Genomic DNA, 26,870 nt, shown 5'->3' with positions numbered 1-26,870 from the left:
GGGCGGCCGCGGAGAGGGGGCGGCGGCCTCCAGCGCGGGGCGGGCGGGAGGGAGGGTCCGGGGAAGCCGCGGCCCCTCGGAGGCGGCGAGCGGAGCCCGGCGGCAGGTGGCGGCGGCGGCTCGGCCCCTTTAAGGCTACGGCTGCCGCAACCCGATCCCCGCCGGAGCATCCTGCGCCCGGGAAGGGCTGTCCCGTCCCCGACGCCGCGGGGAAGGCATGGAGGAGGAGGAGGCGGCACCGCAGCCCCCGTAGCCCCGCTCCCAGGTGCGGCGGGCGGGGAGGGAAGGCGGTGGGGCGCTGAGAGGCCGGGGCTGGCGGGGCGGGGGCGGAGCGGCCCCTTCCCTCCCTCAGCGCGGGGCGGCCCCCGAGGGCCGCAAGCCGCAGGCGGCGGCGCGGGGCCGCCTCCTCCCGCCGCCGCGGCAGCGCCTGGCCGCGGCCGGAGCCAGCGCTGAGGGTGCGCGTTCCTGCCCGCTGCCTGCGCGCTCCCGCCCGCTGCTTGTGCCCTCCTGCCCGCTGCTTGTGCCCTCCTGCCCGCTGCTTGTGCCCTCCTGCCCGCTGCTTGTGCCCTCCTGCCTGCTGCTTGTGCCCTCCTGCCTGCTGCTTGTGCCCTCCTGCCTGCTGCTTGTGCCCTCCTGCCCGCTCCTGCCCGCTGCCTCCGCGCTCCTGCCCGCCCGCCGGCGGCCGCTCGGGGCCGGTGCGAACGGCGGGTGCCGCGGGTGACCGGGACGGCGAGGTAATGCCCGGCTCGGGGGCAGCGTCCCTCGCGGTCAGCCTGGGGGCCCCCCGCGCCCCCCGAGACTGGGAGGGTTCCCTGTCGGGGGCTTAGCGGCTCCAGACCGCTTGCGGGGTTTGAGGAAATTTGGCAAATGATATCGCAGCGGCCACCTCACCCTGAGTACCCTGGCTTTACAAGAAGCGTGCTTTATCTGCCGGTTGCTTTGGTGTTGTAAGAGCAGAAAGCTGAATGGAGTTTAGGGTGTGAATAGCCTTAAATAGAAAAGGGAACGGCTTAAGTGTGAGTAGCTTGAATTTTGTTGTGTTTCTCCTTTACGGGGTTTATTGAGCTAAGTAAGATATCAAGCGCATAGGAACTACCATTCAGAGCCAAGAGCACAGCAAAGCTCCAGCACTGCAGATGTTTTATTACTGGGCATAAAATGTGGAAGCAGTCGGTAGTCCAGCATTGCTCTCTGCAAATTGGTCTGACAAGTTTTACAGCTATTGGATTTGGCTTTCAGTTTTAAGCGGATCAGGAGAGCGCAGTACTTCATGCGATGTCCTGGTATCAGTAGCAGCTTTACGGTGTAATCTTGTTTGGAAATTGATCCAACGCATCTTGAAATCCAGCCCCGAAGAAAGTAAGGGCTGTGGGCCTTAAACCTTCCACTGCACCTTCTTATCATGTCTGGTGGCTGTACTGTTACATTTCTTATTTTTATAATGTGAAAAACTGGTGTGAGAACATTAAGATGAGGAGAACGTAAATGCTTAATGTTTTTGATGGTACAACACTTGATAGCTTTCCTGCTCCTTTATCCTCTTTCATTAAATGCCAACTTGTTTCTGTCAGGAGTTCATGGTGTTACCATATTGGGAGTGAATGGATATTGTTTTTTCTTCTAAATTTCAAGCAGAAACAGAATTGAAGGAAAACTGCTGCATGTTAATAGAAAATGAAAACCAACATATTTTTAGGTCTTACGAAGTGTGATGAAAAAACCTGTGTTATTAACCTTTTCAAAGTTTTTGAGTCAATAGAGTAATTTGAAATCACACTAGCCATGTAAGCACTACCTTGCTTAAAAATGTTAGTTTCAAGTGTTTGGTAATATTTATTTACCTAAAGACTTCATTGGAAAGCTGCAAGAGTAAAGTTCTGGTCATATGTTGTTACTATCTAACAAAATGGTTAAGACAGTAATTTTGGTAACAAGCCAAATACTCATGATGAAGAACCAACGTGTATATTATAGTGTTTTTCCTGCATTACAAAGTAGTTACACTAAACCTCCTCCCCTCCCAGCCTCCCATTAGCTCAAACCCATATCAGCTGACAGAACAGTAATCAATGACTATGCAGTTTGGGTGATAAAGTGTCTGTGCATACATAATCCATGAAGTTCTCTATCTTGATCAGACTTTGCTGTACAGCTACAAGAAGATACTTGGAAAAAACCCCACAGTGTAGTTGAAGCTGCCTGGCTTACTAACTTTGGCCTCTTATCAAGGAAAATTATAATCAGAAACTAATTGTGCTTGTCTTAAGTCAACAATCACAATACAATAAGCAGTTTAGGTTCAGCAACATGAATAATTTTTCTTGTAAATGAAAATCTGGTAAAAACCAGTAAATTTTCATGTAAAACAGGATACAGTTGAAAACAACCTAGAGATATGAGAAAATAACAACCTATAAATATGAGACAGTGTTTATAGCTGAACACGTGTGAAATACTGTATTTACACCTGGTCCTTGAGTTGAATTAAAATATGACACTGTTAATTGCTCAGCTAAAACATAAAACTATTCTGGACTTGGTAGTTACTATACTTAAACAGCATCTTGATAAGCATATATGAAATCAGGCTTGCAGAACTTGAGCATCTGTGAGACCAGCCACAGAGGCTTAGAGAATAAGTTTTTGTCTGCCTCTCTTCTCTAAAACCATCGTACCATTCTCCTTCATAGGCATTTGCTGAAGGTCAGGTCATGCACTTTCCATGCAAGTACCTTTCTAAAAATGAGTTCCCTGCACCAGCTCCCTCTAGTCTTCTAATGCAATTCTTTCAAGGGATGTTTGTTCAATTCCATAATCTGTACTAAAATGAACACCTATCAAAAGCTGAAACATTACTTACCTAATATAATCTTCTGGTACTAAGGAAACAAAACAAAACATGGTTTTCTCTTGCCCAAGACATTATGTCAGTGTCTTTGGAACTCAGAGATACTAGTGTAGTTGCTGCAGATGAATGAAATGTAGCATCATGAGAATTGCTATAATTGAGTCAAAAGTAGGTGTTGTTAATGCTCAGTGGTTTTGCTATTCTTCTGAAGAGAATTGTACTTAACCTGGATTTTGGCTTCCTTCATTAATTAAACCAGCTGATATTTTTTTTTTTTTCCTTATGTGGTCCAAGAGAAGACTTGGTTGCTACAAATGAGATAATGTAATAACAGAGTTTTATCCCTATGGTTAGAATCTGGAACTGGACACTATACAGTGCTTCTCAGTGGGTTTAAACTCATAGATACTAAATCATTTTATTCCTTCAAATTGTAAGGTTTTAGAAAATTGAGGTTTAACCTGTTGTCTCTGGTACTTTACACTATTCAAAAAGGATATAAAGTTTGGTTTGTATTTTGTGTCTTCTTGGTCAGTGGAGGCAAATGGAGAGGTGTGTGGAGAATCGAGAACACTGAATATTCAGGATGGTAATTGAAATTGGAAGTTTTGGTTAAAAAGCATGCAGGACTTATATGCTGCTGCACTAGAACAGGTCACGAGAAAACAACTGGAATCAGTTAGTTTGATGCAATGTACTGCAATGTGTTTACATTAAATTTTAGTTTGGATTAAAAATGCATTTATGAACTGACTCTTCCGATCACCACCTGTGATTTGTGTTGTGTAGCTGTCCCAGAGCATGCAAGCTGGATTCCTTTTGGGTTCAACTGGGCAGGAAGGTAGGCCCTAGGAGCCCATAAAATGTGTTGCAGGAATTGTGGCATCCCTAGGACAGAATTAAAGTGGGTCTGAAGTAAACACTTGAAATTGACATGGTAGAGGCAGGTTTTATTCAGCAAATCTGCTCTTATTTGTCCTGCATTCTGTTTTTATGCATGTAGTTCTGTGGGTACTAGTCAGAGGAACTTTTATTGTCTTCAGTTCTGGGAGAATAAATAGAGAAGAAAGAGGTAGAGGGGGGGAAAGTTTGAGACCACTGAACCTTCTGCTTCTAAACCTTTGAAGCTGAAAGTGTATTTTTTCTGATCTATGTGTTTTAATATACTCACCATTTACACCCCAAAATGAGAATATTGTACTTAATTTTTTATAAAGTTATTGTTTTGTTATTATGGTGGTCTTTTTCCTGTGTTTTTTCCTTCTGGAGTTCGAGTTTCTTACCATCTGCAATGCAGATACCATTTCAGAAATCTAAGGCATGTTCACTCATTCTGTAATGCATGGGAAATAAAGGTGGACATAAATGTATTATATCATTCTATCACTTTTGCTGGCCATTAGGTTGCTGTAGTAACATCAAATTATGCTGTCCTAAAAGTCTTAATTTAATTTTTAGATATTTTCTTAAGCGAAACTAAGGTAAGTGATAGCAGATTTTTTATAGGTATTAAAATAATTATTTAAATATTTGGAATATTTGGCTTTTTTTCCTCTTTCCAGTTCAACTTAATATAAATTGACAGTTTTTGAGTTTGTAATTTTTGCCAGTCTTGGAATGTAAACCACTGTCAAATTGGAGATACACGTCACAAGTTTGTGGCTTCTGGGAAAAGACCATTCTGTATTGGAAATACTGGCGACTCAGGAAAAATGACTGAAGCATTTAGCGACCTACCATTATGTTTGGAAGGGTGTTGGTATTGAGACCTCATGAAGTAGCTGAACATCTGATCAGCTCTGATGATAGGAAGCTTTCCACAGTGTGTGAAAGTGTGCGAAGGGTAGGGTTTTGTGAAGGAAGCAAGCTCGAATGCGATAGCCTACAGACTGTCACAAGGACGAGCTCTCGACTGAGCACAGTGTGAATTGAGAGCTACTGTCTGGAAAGTGTACAAACAGAGCTGCAGTGAGGCTGCTGCTTCTCTGGGCTGACCCAAAAAACCTCTCTTCTGTGTTTATCTGATTTCATTGTTGCGTTTTAAAATTCTGTTGGCAGCAGTCAATCTGGCAATGATGAAACAAGTTTTAATTTTGGAGGTTCTTGAAATGGAGAGCTGGCAGTTGCCTTGGTCAGTGGTCTTCACTGCCTTTTCTGTATAGATGAAATACATGCAATTTTAGGCCACAAAACTGTATAATATGCAAATGTTAAAAAAAACCCCAAAACCAAAATTCCACTTGTGTAAAAGTTAGGGCATACTTTTATACTGTTAATGCTTAAGTAGAAACCTTTAGTGAGTAATATTTCTGTTGATAAGTTTGCTGTCAAAAATACTTCCTGTGTTTGCTTAAAATAATTAAACAGAGAATAGAATGAAATTACCTTCTGCTTTTCTTCACAGGCTGAAGAACAATGGCTTCCTTCAGCAACCTGACTATTGGCATTGCTGTTGCCAGTTTTACTGTATTTCAGCTCCTGTTCCACGTTTTAAGTTCTTGGGTGTCAACACGAATAACACCTGGTTTTAACAATCTCAGCCAAAAAAGGAAGATCGAATGGAATTCAAGGTAGAGTGTTCAAAACAGCAGGAGTTAATGACCTACCTGACATCATGGACACTTGAACCACCTGTGTGTATGTGTGAGACTGAAGAAGACCCTATTAGCTAAATGTTTGTAAAGATCAGAGGGCTGGCTCTAGGCACTGAACAAATAATGCATGTGAAATGTTGAGGCCCCTTCATGGAAACAAAGCATTACTAACACCTGTACATTAAGCACTTTGTTGGACAGTGATGCCCAAGTGAAGGTCAGTACAAAAATAAAGCGGTTACTGCTGAGAGGTAGTGAGCTGAAGGGATGGTCTGCGATGCTTCTGGTAAAGAGAAGAGATAAAAAAATTCCTTTCCAAACGTATGAAAATCAAAACTATTGCTATTTATTCTAAATCCCAGTGTATCTCTCGACATGCTTTTGGGAGCAAAGCAGTTTGCTCTCTCTTCTGCTCGTGCTATTACACTACAAGCTGTTTTATATAGATTAAGGTTTTCCAAGGAATTTAATGAAGCTTTGGTGTAGCATTGAAGAGAGTCAGGTTCATGTGTCTGTTGTTGGGGAAGGAGACTGCAGCAGGAGGAGGGGAGAGCTACAGCAGATGCAGGGTACACGTGCAGTTGTGGAAACTCAGTCCAAAGACATTCCTCACTCCCTTGGTATTTCTGCACTTTCATAAGTGGGATGGATCCACCTGCATTTCACTTGTCTCCTCAGATACAGGACTTCCAGAAACTTGTTTGACCCATGAGTCTTTTAAGCCTTAAGGGAAGTATAAGACAGTAATTGAAAATGGGATGCTCAATGAGGTTTTATTTGCAACATACAATTCTGAGAGAGTATATATAGGTATATAGCACACAAGGTTCTCCAGTTGAAGTTAATTGGTACAGTATAACTTTGAGGAGCCTATTACAATTTTAAAATATTTTTTCAGATGTTTCCCAAATTTTAAGCTCAAAAATGTGTACTGTATGTTTGTCACTGCACTCAAAGTGTGTTAGTTGCATTTCTACTCCTCCTCAGTGCTATTTAGCATCAGGTGGATACTTTTAAAGTTGTTTTCATTGTTCTAGGCAGCATTAGCAACTCAAATAGCCTTGCCCTTCAGTTTGGCAAATGTCCACTTGTAGTGTTCTTAAAGGCACCATCTTGATTTCAGGTACCTCTTTGAATAATTACCTATCTGCCAGAACAACCGTGTAGAATGCCAGTTCACAGTATCAGTGCAGCTTAGGTTTATTGCTCTGTTACAATTAACAATAGAGGCAGACAGGGGAAGTAAACTAAATTGTTCCCCTGTGAAGCTGAACTGTTGTCTATAAGCCACATCAAATGGCCTTTGAACTGCATAATAGGCTTTATGAGAACTTACCCCATGCCTGGTAGCCCTACGCTGGTGTAGTGCTTTGCATAATAACATGAATTGTTTTACACATCACAAGTGTGCAGGAAATAAGCTGCTCCATAATCTCTGGGCTACTTTGTAATGAGGTGTTTAACTGCTCAACTTGATACAGTACCCCAGACTATGTCCTTTTTTATCTCTTTGCACATGGTTTTTTTTTTCCTTGGGGTTGATAGCAGGATGGAGATGCTAGCGCACAGATGGGTTGTGATCCCAGGCTTCATCCAGTTCAGGAGTTAGAAGGCGTGAAACACAAAGCAATGGTTCATCAGCATCTTGTGGATGTTTTAACTGAGGAGGGAATGAAGGAAAAGAAAGACTAGCTGTGCTTGTGTTACTTCAGCTCTGCTAACCAAACACAGTGTTTTGTCAAACTGCCCTGTCACTCCAGTACTTTGAAGAGAGGCCTCCAGGAGTATCTTGCAAGTTCAGAGAATACAGATGAGTATGTATTTATTCTGCAGAGAGCTCTGCAGGTAGAGATGTTACTATGTCCCAGTAAAATCAGTTGGTTTCATTTAAATTATTTAAAAGTAGATGGTTGTTGTTTTGTTCTATATTGAACTGGTGTAGGGAGTGCACACACAAATGATTCTGTTGGCAGTGTTGAGGAAACTGGCACAGAGGATGGTTATGCATTTTTATCAGCTCAGCTGGGTCTGGAAGAGGGCATCTGCCTGAAATGAGCTGTAGCATTGAAAATATATTGTTACAGTTTGGAGAGCTTTGTAATCAAGCATTTGAGCTGCAGCTCTTGACTGTATTTTCCATGCTGTCAGTTTGTTCATTCTGACCTCCCAAGAATTATGAACCAGTAAAGTAATTGCTTCTGGCATCTAAAGTATGTGGACACTCAAATTGAGTTAAAAACTATATTTTGTCACAGATGTAGTATAACTCTTCAAGTTGTTGTGCATATACTCCTGTCACTTCTCCTATAATACATGCTTGTACTGCTGTTAAGTAGTTGTGAAAAAAAATACGTATAAATAAAATACATATACTAATAAAGGAGCAAGTCTGCAACCTAGCAGTGCAACTTTTTTTGCTTGCAGCTTAATGAGGAGTTAAAGGATGCAAGCTTTGACAAAAATTTAAAGGAAATGTAGAGAGCTTGATAGCTTGACCTAGATTCCTTATTAAAATGGACTGTTGTACTATTTCCCTTCTTCCCTGTCTTCTGTGGAGAAGCTTCAAAGTCCAGAGTTAAGGAGGAAATCTGCTGCTTTTTCTTTTCTTTTTTTTTTTTTCCTTTCATTTCACCATCAAGTGCTTGTGTGTAGCTTGTATTCTAAACACTAAGGTTCAGATAAACAGACTCTTCAAAGACAAATTACAACTGTAAACTAATGAGCTATATTTTAGAACAAATTTTCCTTCTTGCAGCATTATTGTCTTCTCAAGTTCAAAAATTCCAGGTATTTCTCAGACACTAATATCACATGCTCTGCTTTGTTTCTAAAAAAAAAAAAGTTCCTATCTTTTTTAATCCTGTGTTACAAGAGTTGACCTTTTAATTAAACTATTAATTATCACTGAAATTCTGATAATTAAATTTTTTTTCTTTGTTAAAAGAAGAGAGGGCAGAAGTGCAGCCTGTGCTGTAATGATTATTAATTGTTCTCATCCAGTTTTTGACTACTCATATTATACTAATCTCCATTCATTTTCTGGAACACTATTGAAAAAGCTGCTGAAAATAGCACAGCGGCACTCTTGAAACAAACTGTAAATACAGTCTCCTTTATGAAAAGTTAAAGAATCTTCTATTGCCAATAGATAATAATATAACTTCTGGAAATGAAGTAGGGATTATAACCTCTTTCTTTACTTTAGAAAGTCTTCTGCAGGAAGTAAGATGTTTTCTTCAAATCTTGCATGGTAGAGCTTAGACTCCTGAGAGTGCCTTAAGGACATCTGAAATATTAATGACTTCCAAATACGTGTGTTCTATATGTACAAAGACAAGAATAATAACTAACAGCATTGGTGCATTTGTGTGTATATTGTTGGTGCTGTGAATATGGTGTGAAGTATTTCAAATCATACAGCACTGAACTTTGTTTTCATCTTTCAAACAGTATCTGTGATTCCCTATGGATATTTTTTCACATAATTTTTTTTTCTTTCTAGTGACACTTGGAAAGTGGGAAAGCAGACAGTAGCTACACAGTATTAGGTGCAGTTTATAGTCATGTTAAACCCATGGCGAGAGCAGGAAGGTTGCACATTTTGGATCCATGCCCATTGCATTGTTCTACCTTCCAAGAATTCATGTGGCCTGAAAGGGCAGGAGTGGCCCTGGCCTGTGTGCTGGCAGAAACCCTGCTGGGGTTTCTGTAAATAGATATTTCTCTGTAGGTGCATGCTTGCTAACCTGCAGAGTTTATCTACACTGCGCATGCAGCCTGTAAACCTGGAGACTGTTGTCTTTGGGGAAAAAAGTGTGTCTAGTACCCAGGTAGGGACAAGGCAACTTTGATTACTGTGACATTTATTTAATATTTCCCTTGTCCAATACAAAGCTTCTAATTGATATAAACATGTAGCTATTATACTTTGGCTACTCAGCTACAATGTATTGTTATACAAGTTTTCTCTTTGAAAACTGGAATCTACCATGATTTTTTGTTCAACGCCACCTTCCAAACCCAAACTAGACTTACTATAAGTCTTTTAATTTGGTGCCTGAAAGGAGAAACCTGCTGTTGCAGGACTCTTGGGCTAATCTGAGTGTGAAATTGCATACACATTTTCCAGCAAATGGAGCAATACAGAAAACATTTGTTAGAGAGCTAGATGTCATACTGTCTTTAAGAATTCATTAATATATGGGATAATTGGAGGAAAATTTAGATCTATTACTTTTAAGACTCTACTTTGTATCTAATATTGCCAATCCCACTCCAATGTAAGAGATTCCTTCTTTTTGACTATTTTTTTCTCACTTGTCATTGTGTAAGTGGTTGGATGTAGCATAGAGAACAGATGATTGTCTTCCACAGAAGTATCTGGTTGCAGCTGAGAACGCCTTTGGAAACACCCTGCCTTAAGCACAGTATGGGAAGTTGTGAATGGCAGTACCTCCTTGTGACTGTGATCTCTTTTTCAGGACAGTGTCCACATTCCACGCCTTGGTGGTTGGAGGGTTTTGCCTATATATTTTATTGTACGATGATGCTGTTAATGCTGACCCTCTCTGGTAAGGCATGTTACATATATGTTGTGGTTACACAATAAAATAACATATTTGAGAAGAAAAAAAATAATCCTGCAATATATTAAGTACTGAATGATTGTTTCATTTTCTATTAAAATATGCAGTTATGATGTGTTCATTTTTATGTCTGTACTACTTGAAAATTTGATAACTATTGTGTCAGTATTAATGTCTTAGTTCAGTGTGTCTCTGTGAAGTGGAATAGATAAAATACAAGCAATTGATTTGAAATAGCACATTAAATTACTAAAGAATAAACTGTAACTATAAGTCAGTATGACTGAAACTCTGCTATTTGCAGTAATCGTTTTAAAATGAAATTTAAGAGCTGTAGCAGATCTGGATAGTGTAAATATCTATGTGAAAGTTCTCCATTGAGCCCTGCAAAGTGTTTGGGTCCAATGGAGAGAGAATGTGTTATTACTGTCAGGTAATGCCTGAAAATAGATACAGTAGATCATAACAAAGACTGGAGCATTGGTAAGCTCCAGAGAAGCATCAGCATTTTGTGTGACATTTTTTGATGGTCTAGGAGTTCTCATAAAACTTTTCTTTTTTTTCTATATGTACTAGAGACTAACATAGATGATGTAGAAATTGTTTCTGTGGTGGAGAGAATCACATGGTAGAAAATGTGGAGGTGGTAGAGATCAGATAAGGAGAGGGAGAAGATGTAAATAAGTGGATTAAGTTGTAGCTTCATAGGAGAACAGGCTTCTTCCTATGACTGTTCACTTCACAGTCATTGCAGTTTTTCAAGTTTGATGTTTTATTACCATTTTATGTGACCCTGTATCTGCAAAGAAGTTTGAAGAAAGTCAGTCATAAGGACTTCTGTTTGTTCTATCTGCCCATGCATGTTCATGTGTCATTTGCCACACATACCTCCTTAGCAATCACCAAGAGATAGTTCTTCCCATTTGCTTATTCAAGTCACTCCCTGTTTGTCACTCCAGGCTCTTGCTTGCATCAAAACTAGCCTGCAAACATCAGGGCTCATTAATTCCATCACACCTTCCATTCAAGGGGATAGGTCAGGAAATCTGGAAGGTTTTAGACTAAATTCTAAGTTCTCCGTTTATTGAGAATAATTTGGGATTCTAACATGGACTCTTCTTGAAGGGATGTGACAGATGGACAGTGCAGCAATATATGTTGCTGAAGTGTTGGTTTAGAAAGCCTAGATAAGGTTTGATTCAAAGTGACCATTCCCTGGGGAGAAAAAAGACGAGAAGTGAACCATTCCCTGTCCCATCCAGATAGGTCATGTCTAGTGTTATCAAGGAACCCATTTCATAAATCCAATCCTTTGCGTGTTCTCTGGAGAATATGAAGGCTCTTGAGTGCAGGCTTAGTCTTGGTGGTGATATACTGAAGTGTGTTGGGACCCCTTAGAAGTTTAGTTATGCTGCTGCTGCAGTTGGGAGCTCTGACACGAGGGCTCTATGTAGAGTTTCTGCTAAATTTATGAGAACCTATCTATCTATACTCTAAATCTAAAGAAGCACTCAGCCCACAACATAGGTAGCTCATGAAATAAAGTTTTGAAGCCATGGAAAAATGTTCCCATTTCAGCTGTATTTAAAAGAATGTCTATGGCAAATCTTAAGAGATGAAGTGAATTCCAGACTCTCCTAGTAGTGATTTTTTTTCACCTAACAGCAGAATTCTGGTTTTATGAGTCCTATTTTCCTGTAAACTACCCTTTCACTGAGGGGAACAGTTTTAGACACTAAGAAAGCTTTACAATTTAGTGATCAGATTGTAATAATACAGGAAATCCCTTCCACTGCTCCATTCCAATAGGATTAAGAAAAAGTAATTAAGTAATAGCACTTTACTGTGTTCTGGCTGAGGCAGACTTTGTATTGGAGTTGTCTGTAAGCACAGTTAGGTTCCTTTTTTCTGGAAAGGTTTACAACAGGGATTGCTTTCACAGCTTGTCTTGAGCAGTCCACATTTTATGGATCTGTTGACCTGTCACTTGAAGCTGAATTCATATTTACACAAAACATAGCTAGATTAGTTGCACAACTTAATTAAAAAATTAAGTTACAATCCTTATGCCAAGGGAAAAAGACTTGCTTACCAAACTGCTCAAAGTAGGAATGCACAGAGGACAGAGAAGAACAAACATTGCTTGCTGTAATGTGGATGCTTCCCTTTCTTGAGCTGCATTCCCAAGTTTGGGTTTGTTGAACATTCTAGAGGAACTGAAGTTTTGTGTGTACTTCTAAGAGCTTTGCCTGCTGAATATTTGGCACCAAAAGGGAAGGGATAGAAGATGTGGAAACTACTCTGAAAAGCATTTCTGCTCAAAGGTTCTTTGGCTCCAGAGAACTGGCAAATAATTCCTTTCCTGTATCCTTCTACTCTGTTTGTCCCTATAAAACATCCATCTGATTATGAATATGAAAAGCACCAGCTGAGCAAGATATTTTTGTCATCCTTACCAAAGTTTTAGCATTGGCAGAAAACAAAAATGGAGACACAGAGTGTCGGTTAAAGGGCTAAGAGACAGTGACTGGGCTGTTTTCTCTTGTCTTCAGTTTCCTGAGAAGCCAGCTTGGAGCACTTGCTGGGTTTCAGTTCAAATATGTAGCAAGGCTCTTGTGGCAGGCTCTGTGCCAAGGCAGGGGTTGATCCTGATTAGGGGTGTTAGTAGGTGTCTTGCTTCTGGGTGGGAAAGGAATCCACTTTTATGATTAGAACCCTTCTTAACTAGATTGCATAATCTCTTACTTATGAGCCAAGAATAATGTGTCCTGATGGGTATTGTATTTGAGATGTGTATGTCCTTTGCAAATTAGGCTGTAACTATGTATTTTTGGTATGTTTACAGGGGTGACCCTTCAATTGTGAAGCTGAATATTGCTATTACCACAGGCTACCTCATTTCTGGTAATTATGCAACATGTATATAACATGCACAACCTGTTTATTTATATTGAGTCACTATACCTATATGTTTACCCTGAGCCACTGTGGTGAAAATGTGATATGTGCATACAATTACAGTTTCTACTGTGGCTTTTAAAGTTGCTAATGGATTTGTGGGTTGTGGTGAAATCACAGGATCTTGCTAGCAGATGTGAAAGATGGAATATCTCCCCAAGCACTGAGCAAATGCCACTGTGTGGCTTTGTGATGGTTTGATGTGCAACCACCAGCCCTAGCTCAGTTTTGTCCATTGGCCAACTGAGAAGGTGTTAGAGCAGTGCCTTTCACTCTCTTCACGGTGCCCAGAACTTGTAGCTTTTCTATCATGTGTTTCTTCCTGTGACCTCAGAATGCTGGCAGAAGAATTTTAGCAACCCTTAATACAAGCTGAGGCAAATGATGCCATAGGATCGTGCCTGCTCATCTTTTAGTCTCCATTTAAGCCAAAATTCAGTCATGTATTAAACATGGAAATTTTAGAATATTTACTTTGTATGTTATTTATTCCTACATACGTTTTATGTTCTTAATTTTGCTGTCAACTAAAATCGGTGTGGGAATTTTGCTACAAAATGCTTTGGAGCTTTCTTTTCTGTTGTGTGGGGATAATACTGGCTTATCAAAGCAAAAGCTTGTTGTGACTTGAACTATTTTCAGTGAAAGCTTCTCATGTTAGGATGAAATCTCTGGTCAGAGACTGGGCCACAGACTTGGTTATCTCATACTAGATTTCTCAACCCAGTGGAAGTGATAATCTGGTGATCAGAATACTCAGTTAAACTGCATTACTTTTAGTGTCTAGGTTTTTTCATAGCTTCTACTGCCATGTTTAAATTAATCAGTATCTATTTTTGAATAATTATACATTAAACTTTCATTATGAATTAATGAATGCCTTTGAACAGGCATCTCAACCTGACCACTCATTCTCTCTCACTTCCCTATATAGCTGATGTTTAATTTTTAATAGGAAGTGAGCAGCTATGTCAGATGATGTAGAGCAGTGCCTGAGGACAACTAATATAAAAAGAGATCAAGGCACACACTGGACTTAAGAAAGGCACAGGGGTAAAGTCTTTGATTTGGAATCTTGGTCAATAATATTCCAGTCCAAAATACTAATTTGCAGAAAGTGGGGACAGAAATTGCTTGTTCCAGTAGAGAGAACAAAACCTTCTGAATTCTCAGACCATCGTGGGAGAGTAAAGATTTTTTGTGAGTTTTTTTGGTTTATTTTATGTTAAAGTTTTCTTTTTAACGCTATCTTGGGTCTGCTATGTCACTTTTGCAGTAATTAGAAAATTAGGATTTCATAAAGTGAATATGCTTCTTATTCCAAATGCTTCTTGCAAAATATTTTTGGTAAATGGTTCCAAATTTGCTAATATACTTTTTGATTCAGAGATTCTGTGTAATAGATCCCTGCATTTGTTGCATGTATTTGGATGTTTACCTTGGAGACCTGTCTTTTTTTTTAATGTCATTTGTTCCAGATTTTTGAGGTCGTAAGTGTGAAGTCACAATGAAATTCAGGATCCACCTTTTCCTTCCAAAATACTTCGGCTAAAGTTGTTGCCTCTGTATTTCTATTGATGTGGAAAGTAATAATTTATGGAAATTGTTGGGAGAATACTGTTGCCTAATGCTTTGACTCAAAGTCTTTAGGGTAAAGATGTTCTCTTCAGAGATCATTAATTCTGAGGGTTTCTACTGATGCCATATCTCGGTTTATCTCTAAAACTTAGAGAAACTATTCTGAGGTCAATGTTTGTATAATAATTAGTTCTTTATAGTTATTTCTGTTCTCTTGTAGATCTGTTGCTTATTATTTACTACTGGAAGGCAATTGGTGACAAATTTTTTGTAATACATCACTTGGCAGCTCTGTATGCGTACTATTTTGTACTGGTAAGTGCTGTATTTCCTTGCAACATGAGCAGATGAGGTTAAAGAAACAGCTTTTATGGAGCTCACTTGCTTAATGTTGAAAAAAATTTTCACTGGTTAATGAAAGGCATGCTTATACTTTGAATAATTATTTTTGAATGTTTTTATCAGTTATTTGTGGTAAGTGCATGCCTTTTCAATGTTACACTCCAACAAAAATGTATAACTTTGTTGAACTTAAAAACTTTTCTCAGTTTTTGCTGTAAAGAGACTTTGACAGAAAGGCTTTTCATATGATTATAGAACATGGTTTTAAATAAAACCACAAGCTTAAATATTTAGTTGCAAAGTTAGAAGGAAATGGTTTCAAGTGGTTATATTCTGCTTCTATCTCCTGGGTAACAAGGGACAGGATGAGGGGAAATGGCCACGAGTTGTGCCAGGGGAGGTTTAGTTTGGATAGTATGAAGAATTTCTACATTGAAAGGGTGGTCAGGCAAGTGTTCAGGAAAGTGGTGGAATCACCATCCCTGGAAGTTTGAAGGTGTCTGGATGTAGCACTTGGGGATATGGTTTAATGGTGAGCACAGTTAATGATTGGACTTGATCTTGAAGGTGTTTTCCAGCCTTAATGATGTTTTCCCTGCCTACTGTGTGAATCCCAGGCTGATAATATTAAAAGTGTTGAGATGCCAGATTACTGTCAGATTCCACATGTAATAGTTTAAAGGGGCTGAAGTATACTGACAAGTAAATACTCTGGTTGAAGATAATTAAATTTGCTAATGTTATCATGGATGAAAGTGAATTAGAGCTGAATATTAGATAAATAATAATACCACTACCAAGGCTAATCCCCCATGCAGAAAATCCATTAGTTGTTTCTGGAGGAAGCAAAAAGCATAATATTAATGTGAACTTCTTTAAAAGCATTTATTACTATGTGGATATAGCTCAGCCTGTGGATGTCAGCGTGTTGCTCTCAAGTCTGTTGTCTTCAGAGAAAGTTACCTCTGTTATTTCCAAATTGCCTTTTGAAGATAGGGAAGAATTTGGTTATGCAGATTTTCTGTTTGGTGTGGTGCAAACTGACACGAAAAGCTTGAAGTAGCAGGTATTTGCTTGCTTGATGGGGGAAAGAGGAATCATGACACACACTCCATAGGTTGTTCAGGAAATCTAAGGAAATTAAAAGCCCCTAATTTTCTTACCTCTACACCTGCAAACTGCTGCTTATCCAGCAGTTGTCCAGCACAGCCAATTGATAAGGCAGATCAGAGGTTGTGCTGTGTCACCTGGAGGAAAGAGGGTGGTGTGGCTGTGCCCCACGGAGGGGCTGTGCCCAGTGTCTGACCCACGGGCACTGCAGGGACCTGCAGGAGAGAAGAAAGGGCTTCATGTGCCCTTCCCTGCTGTCAAATTAGAGCTGAGAATTCGTCTTCGCTTTGGCAAAATGTGTTCCTAAAACAATGCAGGGAGATTTTTCTTCAGCATACAGTGTTTCTGTTAGGGCTTGTTTAAATGTTGAAAAGGGAAAAATATTTATAATTCTTTCAAACAGTAATACTATCTTGATAATTAGTAATCTATGACTACTTGTGCAAGTCTTCTCTAGTTAGCTTTTCATGGCCATTTAACTGGAGGTCTTACAAAGGTTTATTTGAAGTAAGAAGCTACTGATTGGAGATACCTGAAGGACAATGGCAGCTTTTGTGATAAAACTTACTTTGAAAGTGCAAGAAAGGTGGCCACAGCTGGCAAACTCAGTTTGATTAAAGAAGTTGAGATGATGTATAGTTCCATGTATACTTAAAGACTCAAATGACAATTTCACATCTACATTGTTGATTTTTGTATGTCTGTTTTGTTTTGCTAACCAGAGCAAAGGTCTTTTGGCTTATTTTGGAAACTTCCGTCTCCTGGCAGAGTTCTCCACTCCTTTTGTCAATCAGCGGTAAGTGGTTAGGGAGGTTTTCCATAGTTCTTTTAAAATTTAATCTGCATTACTATTTCTGTCAGGAAGTTTTTTTATATAGTTTTTGAATATATAAACTTTATATAGCTGTTGAATGTCGACTGAGAGGGAATTTATATATATTGAACTAAGGATTACTATATGAAAGTCTTTTTAGCTATGGAAATGTTTTGCTGCTATAGCTGCAACAGTATATGTATTCATCCTCAAGTTCCTTTTTAGATTAGACCAGGCTTTGTATGAAATGCCAGCTTTTTATGAAAACATCGAACAAAAATTCACAAATAAAATATTCTTTATTAGCTTTTGTATATTCATTTAATTTTTATAATAAACCATCTTCAACATGGATGTTTTTTCTTGGTATCATGGACGAGGAAAAGAAGCAAGATAATATTGTCATCAGAATCCTATAATGGAATTGCATTGCCCTGCATAATTTAAAGTTTATTTTCCAATATTCCATGCATGTAGATCAATATTAATATATACATATGAACATGTAGAATAATATAAATGTATATTCTTTATTTGCTTTCAAAAATAGTTCTGCAAGTTATTTTGAGCACTTAAGTATATCTGAAATGTTAATCTTCACACCTGTGATTAGAGAAGAAAGAGGCAGAAGCTTCTGCAGAGCTCAGAGCCTGCCCCATCTGCTGGTTCAAGTGTTTTTACCTGATTTGCTGCTGCACCAGAAAAGGAGGCTGATAATGCCACATGCTGCAGCAAGGGGAAAGCTGTCATTGGAGTTTCATGGTGCTCTGGGGAGGGTGGCCTCTTGCCTTACTCTGTAGCCACCAGGACACAGCTGGGGGTAGGGATTTGCCCCAGAAAGACTTCACCTCAGGTAAGGCGCTTTGGTACAGAGCAGAGCTGCACTCTTCTCTTCCTCCAGTTTTTGCAAGGTAGGATTAGAACTTTCAGTGTATCAGATGCGTTTCTCTTAACCATGCTTTTTAGGGTGTGTTTCTGCTTTACTGCTTCTACATGTGTGGCATCTGTTTTCTTTTCCAGATGTCTGGTAGAGAAAGGATAAGGCAAATAGAAACTATTCCTCCTGCAGACAGGCCATTACTGCATTTTGACTGTGGTCACTGAAGTGTTTTATAACACTGTAGCATTTCTCAGTACTCTTAGGAATAAAAAAGATTGTGCTGTGGTCCCTTTTAAACATTAGTTTGGCAAACTTGAATTTACAGGAGGACAGGATGGGATAGTGGAGTTCTCCAGAGAGTGCTCTCCTCTGCCCCAATGCAGATGCCAGTGGGAGATACCAGTCTGTTGTAGCTCTGTGCACAGAGAAACTAAAGACTAAATAAACACTTCGTCAAACTTAATGAAGAAAAAAGGGTTTCTATTTTTATTCATATTCTAGTGATATGGGCTGTTGTCCCAGCTTCTGCCAAGATAGGATCATCCTGGGTTCCAGTGGGTTCCTACACTGATGCTTTACCTTTCAGACTGTGGTGTTAGGAAGAATTGTGGAACGTCTGGCTATTAAGAGTAATTTATGTTATACTTTTAAAATGCCTATGGTGAGATTATGGGTCTTTGAATACTGACATTTAGCACACCCTCAGAAAAGCAAAAATTGCTGCAGGAGATAATCAAGTCCCTTGCACTAAGGGATGTGATCTCATTAGTGCATGATTTTTTTTTCCATTAAATTTGAAGTGAATCAGACCCTTAAGAGAGTAAGTAGTGGATAATGATAACGGCTTACATTATGTTTCTTGTTTGCATTCTTAGTCTACCAAAAGAGCTCTTATTAAAATATAAAAAGATATTCTAATCTTAGAATTGTCTGTGTATTTCCTGTCTGTGTTGTTAGGGATCTCTAATTTGAGGTTGTCTCCTTGCCAAGCATTTAGATCTTTTAATGTTAGTATCAGCATTTATGTAATTAATTCTGAACTGTGCTGGGTAAAATTGTAATGGTAACTGTTATTCACAGACATTTACAGACTTTTTTTTTTCTTTTTTCTTTTTTAATTTGCTAGGAATTACTTATACTGGCAGGTTGCAGTATGTTCAAAAACCATTCCTTGCATTCTGCATTGTACATATCATTGAAAGTAAAGGCTTTTGATTGTTAATCTGACCAAACATATCAGGTCTTTCTCTTCATCATGTCAGTAAGTGCTTCTGTGGTGAGGCAGCCTGCTTCCGGGCTGGACTGCCACCTCGAGTGCCTGGATTTTAATTGTCCTAGTTGCATGCTTAATGAATTTCTAGAATATTTCTGTTAGAGCTGGATGTCTGGAAAATCTTTTTAGTGTTTTTATGATTACCTAGGTTGCAACCTGTAGGTAATCAAATTAAAAATTACTTTTAAATTACTTTTAAAGCCAGGTTTAGAGCTGCTTTTGTTAAATTGTTTTAGCCTTGTATCTTATTGGAGAAAAACTGATTATTTCATTCTCTTCCCCATCCCCCATTATGAATACAGTGATTTAAGTTATTTTGATTTGGTCCTGCCTGACATTGCTGCACAAATTTTACTTGTTTATTCTGGTTTAAGTGGCAGTGACAAAAGATTAGAGGACTTTGCTGTTCCTTTTCCAACCCTCAGGTTCTGTGTGCTAGGCAATAGATAAGTGATGCCTGTCTACTATATCTAGGAAGAAATACGCAAGCTTACTTTTTAAAAGACCACTTATGACCCAGCTTATGATGGAGAGGCAATTTTTACATTTGTCTTTTTCATTGGATAATGTTCCAAGTTGTGACATGATTCACAATGTCTGGTTCTGAAAATTTTCTGCTTTTGGGCTGAACAGAAGCAGTCAGAAAATCCCAATTACAAGAAATTAGAGCTCTATCTGGCTTACCAAATCCAAATGCAATTTTAGACATGCTATCAGTGAGACAAAGAATTTTAGCTGCTGTTGGTATAAACCATAATAGCAAATAATATATGTCTTTATGATTCTAAAAGATAGTTTTATTATTGTATATTATGCAATAGTCACTGAAATGCACATGGGTTGTCAGCTGGTTCACAATTCATATCAGGATTTCCATGTGTTATTCCGTAATATTCTGGATATCATACACTGCTTAAGTGGTGGCAAAAAAGTGCAACCAAGCAGAAGGATTTGTAACTAAGACAAGACAAAGTGCAATAATTTAGAAATTATAAAGGTAGAAGCAATTAATACATGATCAATTAAAAATAAACATGAAGTAAAATAATTTTTAATAAGATGGCTTCAAGTCTTCCTGGTATTTGTGAACACTTCTTTTGCAGGTGGTTTTTTGAAGTACTGGGATATCCCAAATCTTCAATGGCCAACATCATCAATGGTGTGCTGATGACGGTTGTGTTCTTCGTGGTGAGGATTGCCGTCATGCCTGTATATTACAGCCATGTAATTTCTTCATTTGGAACAGAAGGTTTCCAGAGATTAGGATTTGCAGCCCAGAGCGCCTGGATTATCTCAAGTGTTGTCTTGGATATTATGAATGTGATGTGGATGGTCAAGATTGCAAAAGGATGCTACAAGGTCATTTGTCTTATTGGACGGGAGGAAGCGAAAACTCATAGAAATGGAAAATCTGCCTAGAAATCATACATAAAATGAAATTTCTGCTATGAAAATAATTTGGGTTCACTGAAACAGTGCACATTTCTGCCATGGAATGCTCCTATTATGGAAACAAGGTATTACCTCTGTACTGACCTTACTCTTTCCCTAGCCACACTGCCTGCACGCCCAGGGCCACGCTTTGCGGATCCTGTCCAGTGAGGAATAAAAGCAAAAGCTCACACAGATGAGTTCCACATGCCTGTTCTAAGCAGTTGCAAGCATCAGAAATTAGAAAGGAGCAGACTGGTTACTTGCTTAGTGTCCACCAGTGTGTTCAAAGTGTTTCTCTCAGGTTTCTCTGATTAAAATGTTTTATAAATCCAGTGAATACTGACATATCTGTTTTTTTAGAAAATGAAAAATTCCCCAAACTCCTGATATGGTGCAATTTTCCAGGCACGTTTCTATGTTTTCTTCTAGGAATAACAATCAAGATTTCATTCTTGACAACTTTTTAATTTTTGCAAGAAAAGCTAAAAATTTGGCTTTGATTCTATGAAGTCTTTTACTGCTTTTTGTTCTGCCTTATATGAATGCAAACCATTTTGGGAAATTTATGAAATAATTTTATCTAAAATGCTGTATTATAAGACCACATGATATCTTAAAAGCTGTTAAAATTCTCACTATGATGGGAAGGATTTCCATTTGCTGTGCTAGGTTACATGCAATAGTACATATTATAAATTCCCCATGGAACTTTTTTTCTGTAAGTTAATGTAGTAGATGATGTGTGGAAATGGCATAGTTCTTACTGAAGTGCTTTTTCCTTTGCTGCTATTCCCTTTGAGAAGTGCTGCAATTCTTCTCAGAGTATTTTTAACCATTGGCTGTTTGGATTCAAAATTTAATTGCAAAGAGAAAAATCTTCTGTATACGTGATGTGTAACTTTAAGTAATTCCTTTCTCTGTTATCACAAAAATTACCTATTTGATACGAAGTGTTGATGGTTTTTGTCACATTTTCCATGTTAATCAAGTCAGAAATCTGAGGTGTGACTAAGAACACTCTTGAATTAACTGTGCCAAACTCCTCTAAAGCTGTATGGTAATTCTGTGGAAGGAATGGTTGACTTCCATAGACACAATTTTTTTTTTTTGTTTTAGACCACACATTTGTCGATACATACTCAGTTACTCTGTCTTTGAACTTGAAGGCTTGGAGGTCATCAGGGAGGAATCTCACCATCTAGGAATAGTCCTAAATCTCATTTATAATACAATTTGAGAAAATTCTGTTTTACTTAAAATTATTTTGAGAGCTATATTTATGTCTAAATTTGTTTTGTTTTGCTTCTTTAAACCAGAATTGTGACTGATTAATTTCTGGTTTTGTCCTTTGGTGTAGGTGTCCTAAAAATGTCCATTTTCACTGAGGCTTCAGTGCACATCCCAATTATTGTAGCAATCTGTTAAAGTAATTTATTTTTAAACTGAAAGCATATTTACCCCATGTTGGGTGATTAGTGCTGTTCCTCTGACAAAGCTGGGTGACATGAGCTCTCCCCTCTGTAGTCAGGTGTGAGTGCCCCGTGCTGCCCTCCCTGGTGAGGGACTGAGCATTCCTCTCTTCCAAAAATTGCATATAGGACCCAAGAGGACTGCACAGGCTGAAATACCTTTTAACCAAGGCAGCTGCAATGAATTTAGTTGCCCAGTTAAAATGCTGTCAGAGGGTATTGTTTGGACTTGTGAAAAATGCACTTTTGAAAGTCTAGTTGCATTGCTCAGCTCAGCAGGGTTTTTTTTTCTAAAAGTTTCCCTATCCTGCCTTGTTAAGGGAGATAGCAAGGATTGTTAGTACTTGTGTTTGTTGGATCCCATGGTTATTAATACATCACAGACCTATGGACAAAAGATGTGTTCATGCCTTGGGAGAGTTAGCTGATACCTGTTGAGCTGTATGATCTGAATGAGCGCAGTGCCTCATTGGGTACCAGTAAATCCAGTCTTTGAGAGTCAGCCCTGTGACCTGTTTTGCTCAAAGCAGCTCTTTTTTATGCTAATTTGCAGAACCTGGCATCTTTTAAAATGTGATTTCAGTGTACCTAATGCAAAATTGTGAAAAGGCTGTTTCTACTACCTTTATGATTTAAAGGTGTATATGAAATACTCTGCTTTTTAAATCACTGGATCCCTGTGACTAATAGTTTTGTAAAAGCTTGTTCCTTTATAAAATTAAGTAAATTCAAACATTTTGGAGAAGTATGCTTGAAAATAGAAGTCTGCCTTTCCTTTTAGGGAAGTAGGATGAAAAAATTGAGAAGACAATTTGGAGCAGCTCATAGGTTGCTAATTCATGAAAAGTTTCTGAAATTTATAATTTCTTACATTGATTTTAATATTTTAGTTTTTGAAATATTTTGTTCATTAAATTCACCATTCATTAAAATGGTCTACTTCTTCCACTTCTAGATAGACTTCTGTTTGATAGGGGAGAAAAAAATGTAAGTCAAGCTATAATAAAGTTGATGTTGAAACTAGATTTAGAAACAAAAAACAACCCAAAACTCTTGTTACTACACTTTGGCCAACAGTCCAGGATTGAAGGGCAATGGGATAATTCTTTTAGAACAGCTGGTATTTTGGATTGCTGCACAAAATTAGTGTAATTAAAAACTTATTTTGCAATGCATTAGCTTTAAATTTTATATTTTTTGAAAAAAAGTTATTACAATAATATCCTGATGAATCAGAAGAAAATTTTCTTATGTAAAAAACTATTAACAGCTGTGGTTTCATCAAAGACTTTAGTAAACAGGTGGTAAAGTTCTGATGTACTGAATACAATAGTATATAGGGCACTTTATACCTGCCATTAAAAGCTTATAATACAGCAAATTAGATAGCTGTGACACCCATTTTTAATTGCACTTTATTAATTTTTAAAATGTGGTGAAATATTGATCAAATTTAATGTTGTAAGCTTGTGTCTTTGCTTTTTTATAAAAAAAAAGTAAATGCATGATAATTAGCATCATAACAAAAGCTTTTGAATGTAATATCTTATTAGTGGCTTAAAACTTCTATTTTTAACAGATGCATTGTGAAAGCAGACTTTTGGCATGTCACCTGGTGTCTTTTCTGTGGGCATATCAAATGGAAGGGGTGACTCCTGTAAAAAATAACTTTTCTTTTCTATCCTTCAATACCAGGTGACATAAAATTAGCTTGCTGATCATGGGAGAGACTATTTGTACCGGTTAGGCTGTATGCAGGAATGCAAGTTTCCCTTTTTTATGGCTTTAATTTTCATCAAAAGATGAGTAAATACCACTTTCAGAACTCTACAGGAGAATGGTAGGTCAGGTGTTCTGTAACTGATTTGTGGAATCAGTACTTGCAGAGAGGAAGTTTACTTCAAATACTCATTTTCTCAGAGAGTGTTTCAGTGGATTTCAGTGGAGAGTCTCACACAGCAGGGATGCTGCATGGGTTATCTGTGTGAGTTCTTCAGTCGTAAGAATTACATCTCTGAAGCCTACTCTACCTCTATAAATACATGCTATCTTGAGTGAGCTCCATAATTTCATAACATAATTACTTAAAAATATAATCTGTTGAATAATGAAATATATGCATAGGAAAATGAGGGGAGCTGACTTTATATATAAAACCTTAATTCCAAATTTTGTACTAAAGTTTATTAAAAGTCAAATTAGTTAGTGTTTGGAAGAGAATGAATTCCATCTTTACTTAAAAAACTATGGGAGAAGATGTGCAGAACTAACAACCTAAGAGTAAAAGCTTACACAAGTGAGCAGATGCATTCAGGCAGATTTAAAGAGGAGAGGAGGAGACTTTGAGTACACATGCAGAGATTCAGATGTCTTCCTACTGCTGTGGTTGGGACAACAGCAGACTGACACGTAGCAGAAAGGTTTAGGTGTTTGTGTCTGTTCACGATGGAAGATGAAATTTTATTTTTTAAAATTTTCAAGCTGTATAAAATGGAATACCAGTTGTTGATTACTGTATGAAGAGGACATTTTCTCATGGCCTTGTGTGTGTTTAAGCATATGTATGTCCAAGCTTTCTGTAAAAGACTATTTAATAGAAAAGTTTGAAAAATTGTTTTGTGATGCTTCTGCTGAGCCATTCAGAGGAAAATAAAGGGCTGCTTGACAATTACTCCAGCTTAGGGTCTGATGTGGTGTTGGCTGCTGCTGCTGCTGAAGGCCATCAATAAAGCAAATAGAAAGGGACTAGAATTTTCGGATGAAAAAATGCAAGTGTAGAAGACTTTGAAAAGTATTGTAAGCCCCTTTCATATTTTTAATAGCCTACTGTACAACAGCATTATCTGGCTACAAGAAACTCCACAAGGGAAAGTTTGTTCCTGGTCAGCTTTCTCTGTCTATGGAATAAAGGCAGAAAAAGAACAGTACTTCATTGCTGATACCCTGATTGACAGCAGTCAGATAGAAATAGTGATAATATTTATGAACTTTTAGCATTCACCCAAACCTGGATAAAATCTGTGTTAGACAGGTGAAGTTCTTAGGCTTTTCTGAACGCAACTTGAAAGTTGTTTTTATGGCAGAGAAGATGAAATATATGCTGCCTGGGATAAAGCATCAAGTCATACTTTTAGATGGTAACACTTGGTAAGGTTTCTTACCCATTAAAAATTTCTACTAGCTACCTCCTTTGAAAGTCTTGCTCTATTTATAATAACCAAGCACTTTATAGCTCAGTAAAGAATGGAAGGTAGCTATGAAGAATAAATAGTATTGTTTGGTATAAGAAATATTTTGGCAAATTTTTTTCTGAGAAGTTTCATTGTGTGATGTCCTTCACTGAGAGGGCATCTGTTTAATACGAAGTATATACATTTTTAACATAGTTGTAGGCAAAAGAAGTGTCTTTAAGAGAGTGAAGTATGAAGAGATCAGCATGGCTTGGTATCAACCTTATAATGATTCAGTGTGCTATTTATAACTTCCTACTTACTGAAATTGAAAATATAAAAGCAAATAAAATATTCTGTATTGTATCTTTATTTTTAATCTATGTGTGGGATGTCAAACATTGTACTTGTCTTGTGGACAGGACATGCTTTTATGAGCCTATAAATATTTAAGTATATGAGAATCTGCACCCAAATGGAACATGTTGCATGTAAACTGTCTTCTAAGTTTTTAAATTTTGGTATTTTTAAAAATTTGCTAGGTTTGAAAGCAACATTTAAATATGAATACTAAGCTGTAATACAGAATACAAAATTTTGAATGCAATGTGGTTTTGTTTATAGTAATCCTATTCCAGTTTCTTGAGAAAAATCTATCAAATCATAGGGGGAAGGGAGGAAAAGGGCTAATCATGAGCTCGGCTATATAATTTGCACACTTAATATGCACACATCCAAATGTCCTGGATTTGTTTCTAGCATGCATTTATCAAACAGTGTTTTCTTCAATATTGACAGATACCATTTATGTAAAATAAGCACAGCTAACCTGCTATAAAATCAAATTAGAAAACCTGTTTGGAAGAAATGAGTTACAAGTTAGACATAAGTAATGAAGCCTGTAATTCAGAAATGTTTGTATAATCTTCTAAGAAGAAACTTGATGGGTTTATCTAATTTATGTGCACAGCAAGGATGAAAACTGTAGATTCTGCTAGATTGATTTCCTGTAAATCTTGACAATCTGGTTTGCAGTAAATTCTAATACTATCACAAAATGTCAGGATCGCATTATTAAATTCAACTAGTAATGTGACCTGGTTGTAGTAGCAATCCTTATCACTGCACAAGAACTTAAAAATGCAATATAACAATTATGAAGATTGGTGATAAAAGTAATCCGTCATAGTAAAGTGAATTACTAAGTATTATGGGTTTAAATTTACTTTTTATTATAAGAAAAAATCTGAATTATTTGTTAGCATTTCAGTGATATTGTAAAACATTTCTGTATTTTGTTTGAACAGTTTAGGAGCTTGCATAAAATGATATTGGCTGATTTTTTTTCCCTTTGATATATGCAATAATGTCAATAAGCAATAAATTGCATGTTGTATGCAAGGTATTGGTACTTCATAATAAAGGAAAGGAACACAGTTTCTTATTTTGTGGAGTTTTTTTCCTTAATATGGTAAGAGCTTATATACCTATAATGAGTGCAGCATGAAATAACAGTTTTGGGGGGGGGGGGTTTCAATTCTGAAACAACTGGCTTTTATGGTATCTTGAGATTTCATGCTGTATCTTATTTGTTTTAAAGGAGGTGAAGAAGAGGTCTGAGCCCCACTGTTGCTCAGGTGGCTGGAATTTTGAATTCCTAAATTCTATATAGGACATCACTGAAGCCATAAATGTAACTTAAGCTGTAGATTTTTGTTGTGTATTTGGGAGGAACTTTTGTATTGGACAATATAATTATATTGCATTGTCTTGTAATACCACATCTGTCAGGGCATAGGCTGGACAGTTGTCTG

General features: G+C 38.0%; 1 protein-coding gene across 4 annotated transcripts; it reads left to right on the top strand.

Moving 5' to 3' along the window:
- Nucleotides 1-58: 58 nt before the first annotated feature.
- TLCD4 (TLC domain containing 4) lies at nt 59-26,492 on the top strand. Of its 4 annotated transcripts, none has more exons than XM_058842280.1 (7): nt 59-265; nt 5,253-5,418; nt 9,924-10,013; nt 12,874-12,932; nt 14,785-14,879; nt 16,739-16,812; nt 20,087-26,492. In XM_058842280.1, exons 2-7 carry the CDS (start codon nt 5,264-5,266, stop codon nt 20,400-20,402), a joined length of 789 nt encoding a protein of 262 aa, XP_058698263.1. In that variant the 5' UTR covers nt 59-265; nt 5,253-5,263; the 3' UTR covers nt 20,403-26,492. The 4 variants fall into 4 exon arrangements, with proteins under 4 accessions (XP_058698263.1, XP_058698266.1, XP_058698264.1 ...); XM_058842283.1 differs by lacking the exon at nt 59-265 and adding an exon at nt 373-455; XM_058842281.1 differs by lacking the exon at nt 59-265 and adding an exon at nt 550-734.
- The last annotated feature ends 378 nt before the right edge of the window (nt 26,493-26,870 follow it).

Source organism: Poecile atricapillus, chromosome 7 (genome assembly GCF_030490865.1).
Source record: "Poecile atricapillus isolate bPoeAtr1 chromosome 7, bPoeAtr1.hap1, whole genome shotgun sequence".
NCBI lineage: Eukaryota > Metazoa > Chordata > Aves > Passeriformes > Paridae > Poecile > Poecile atricapillus.
Note: the sequence above shows the minus strand (reverse complement) of the source record. Positions and strands in the feature narration are given on the sequence as shown.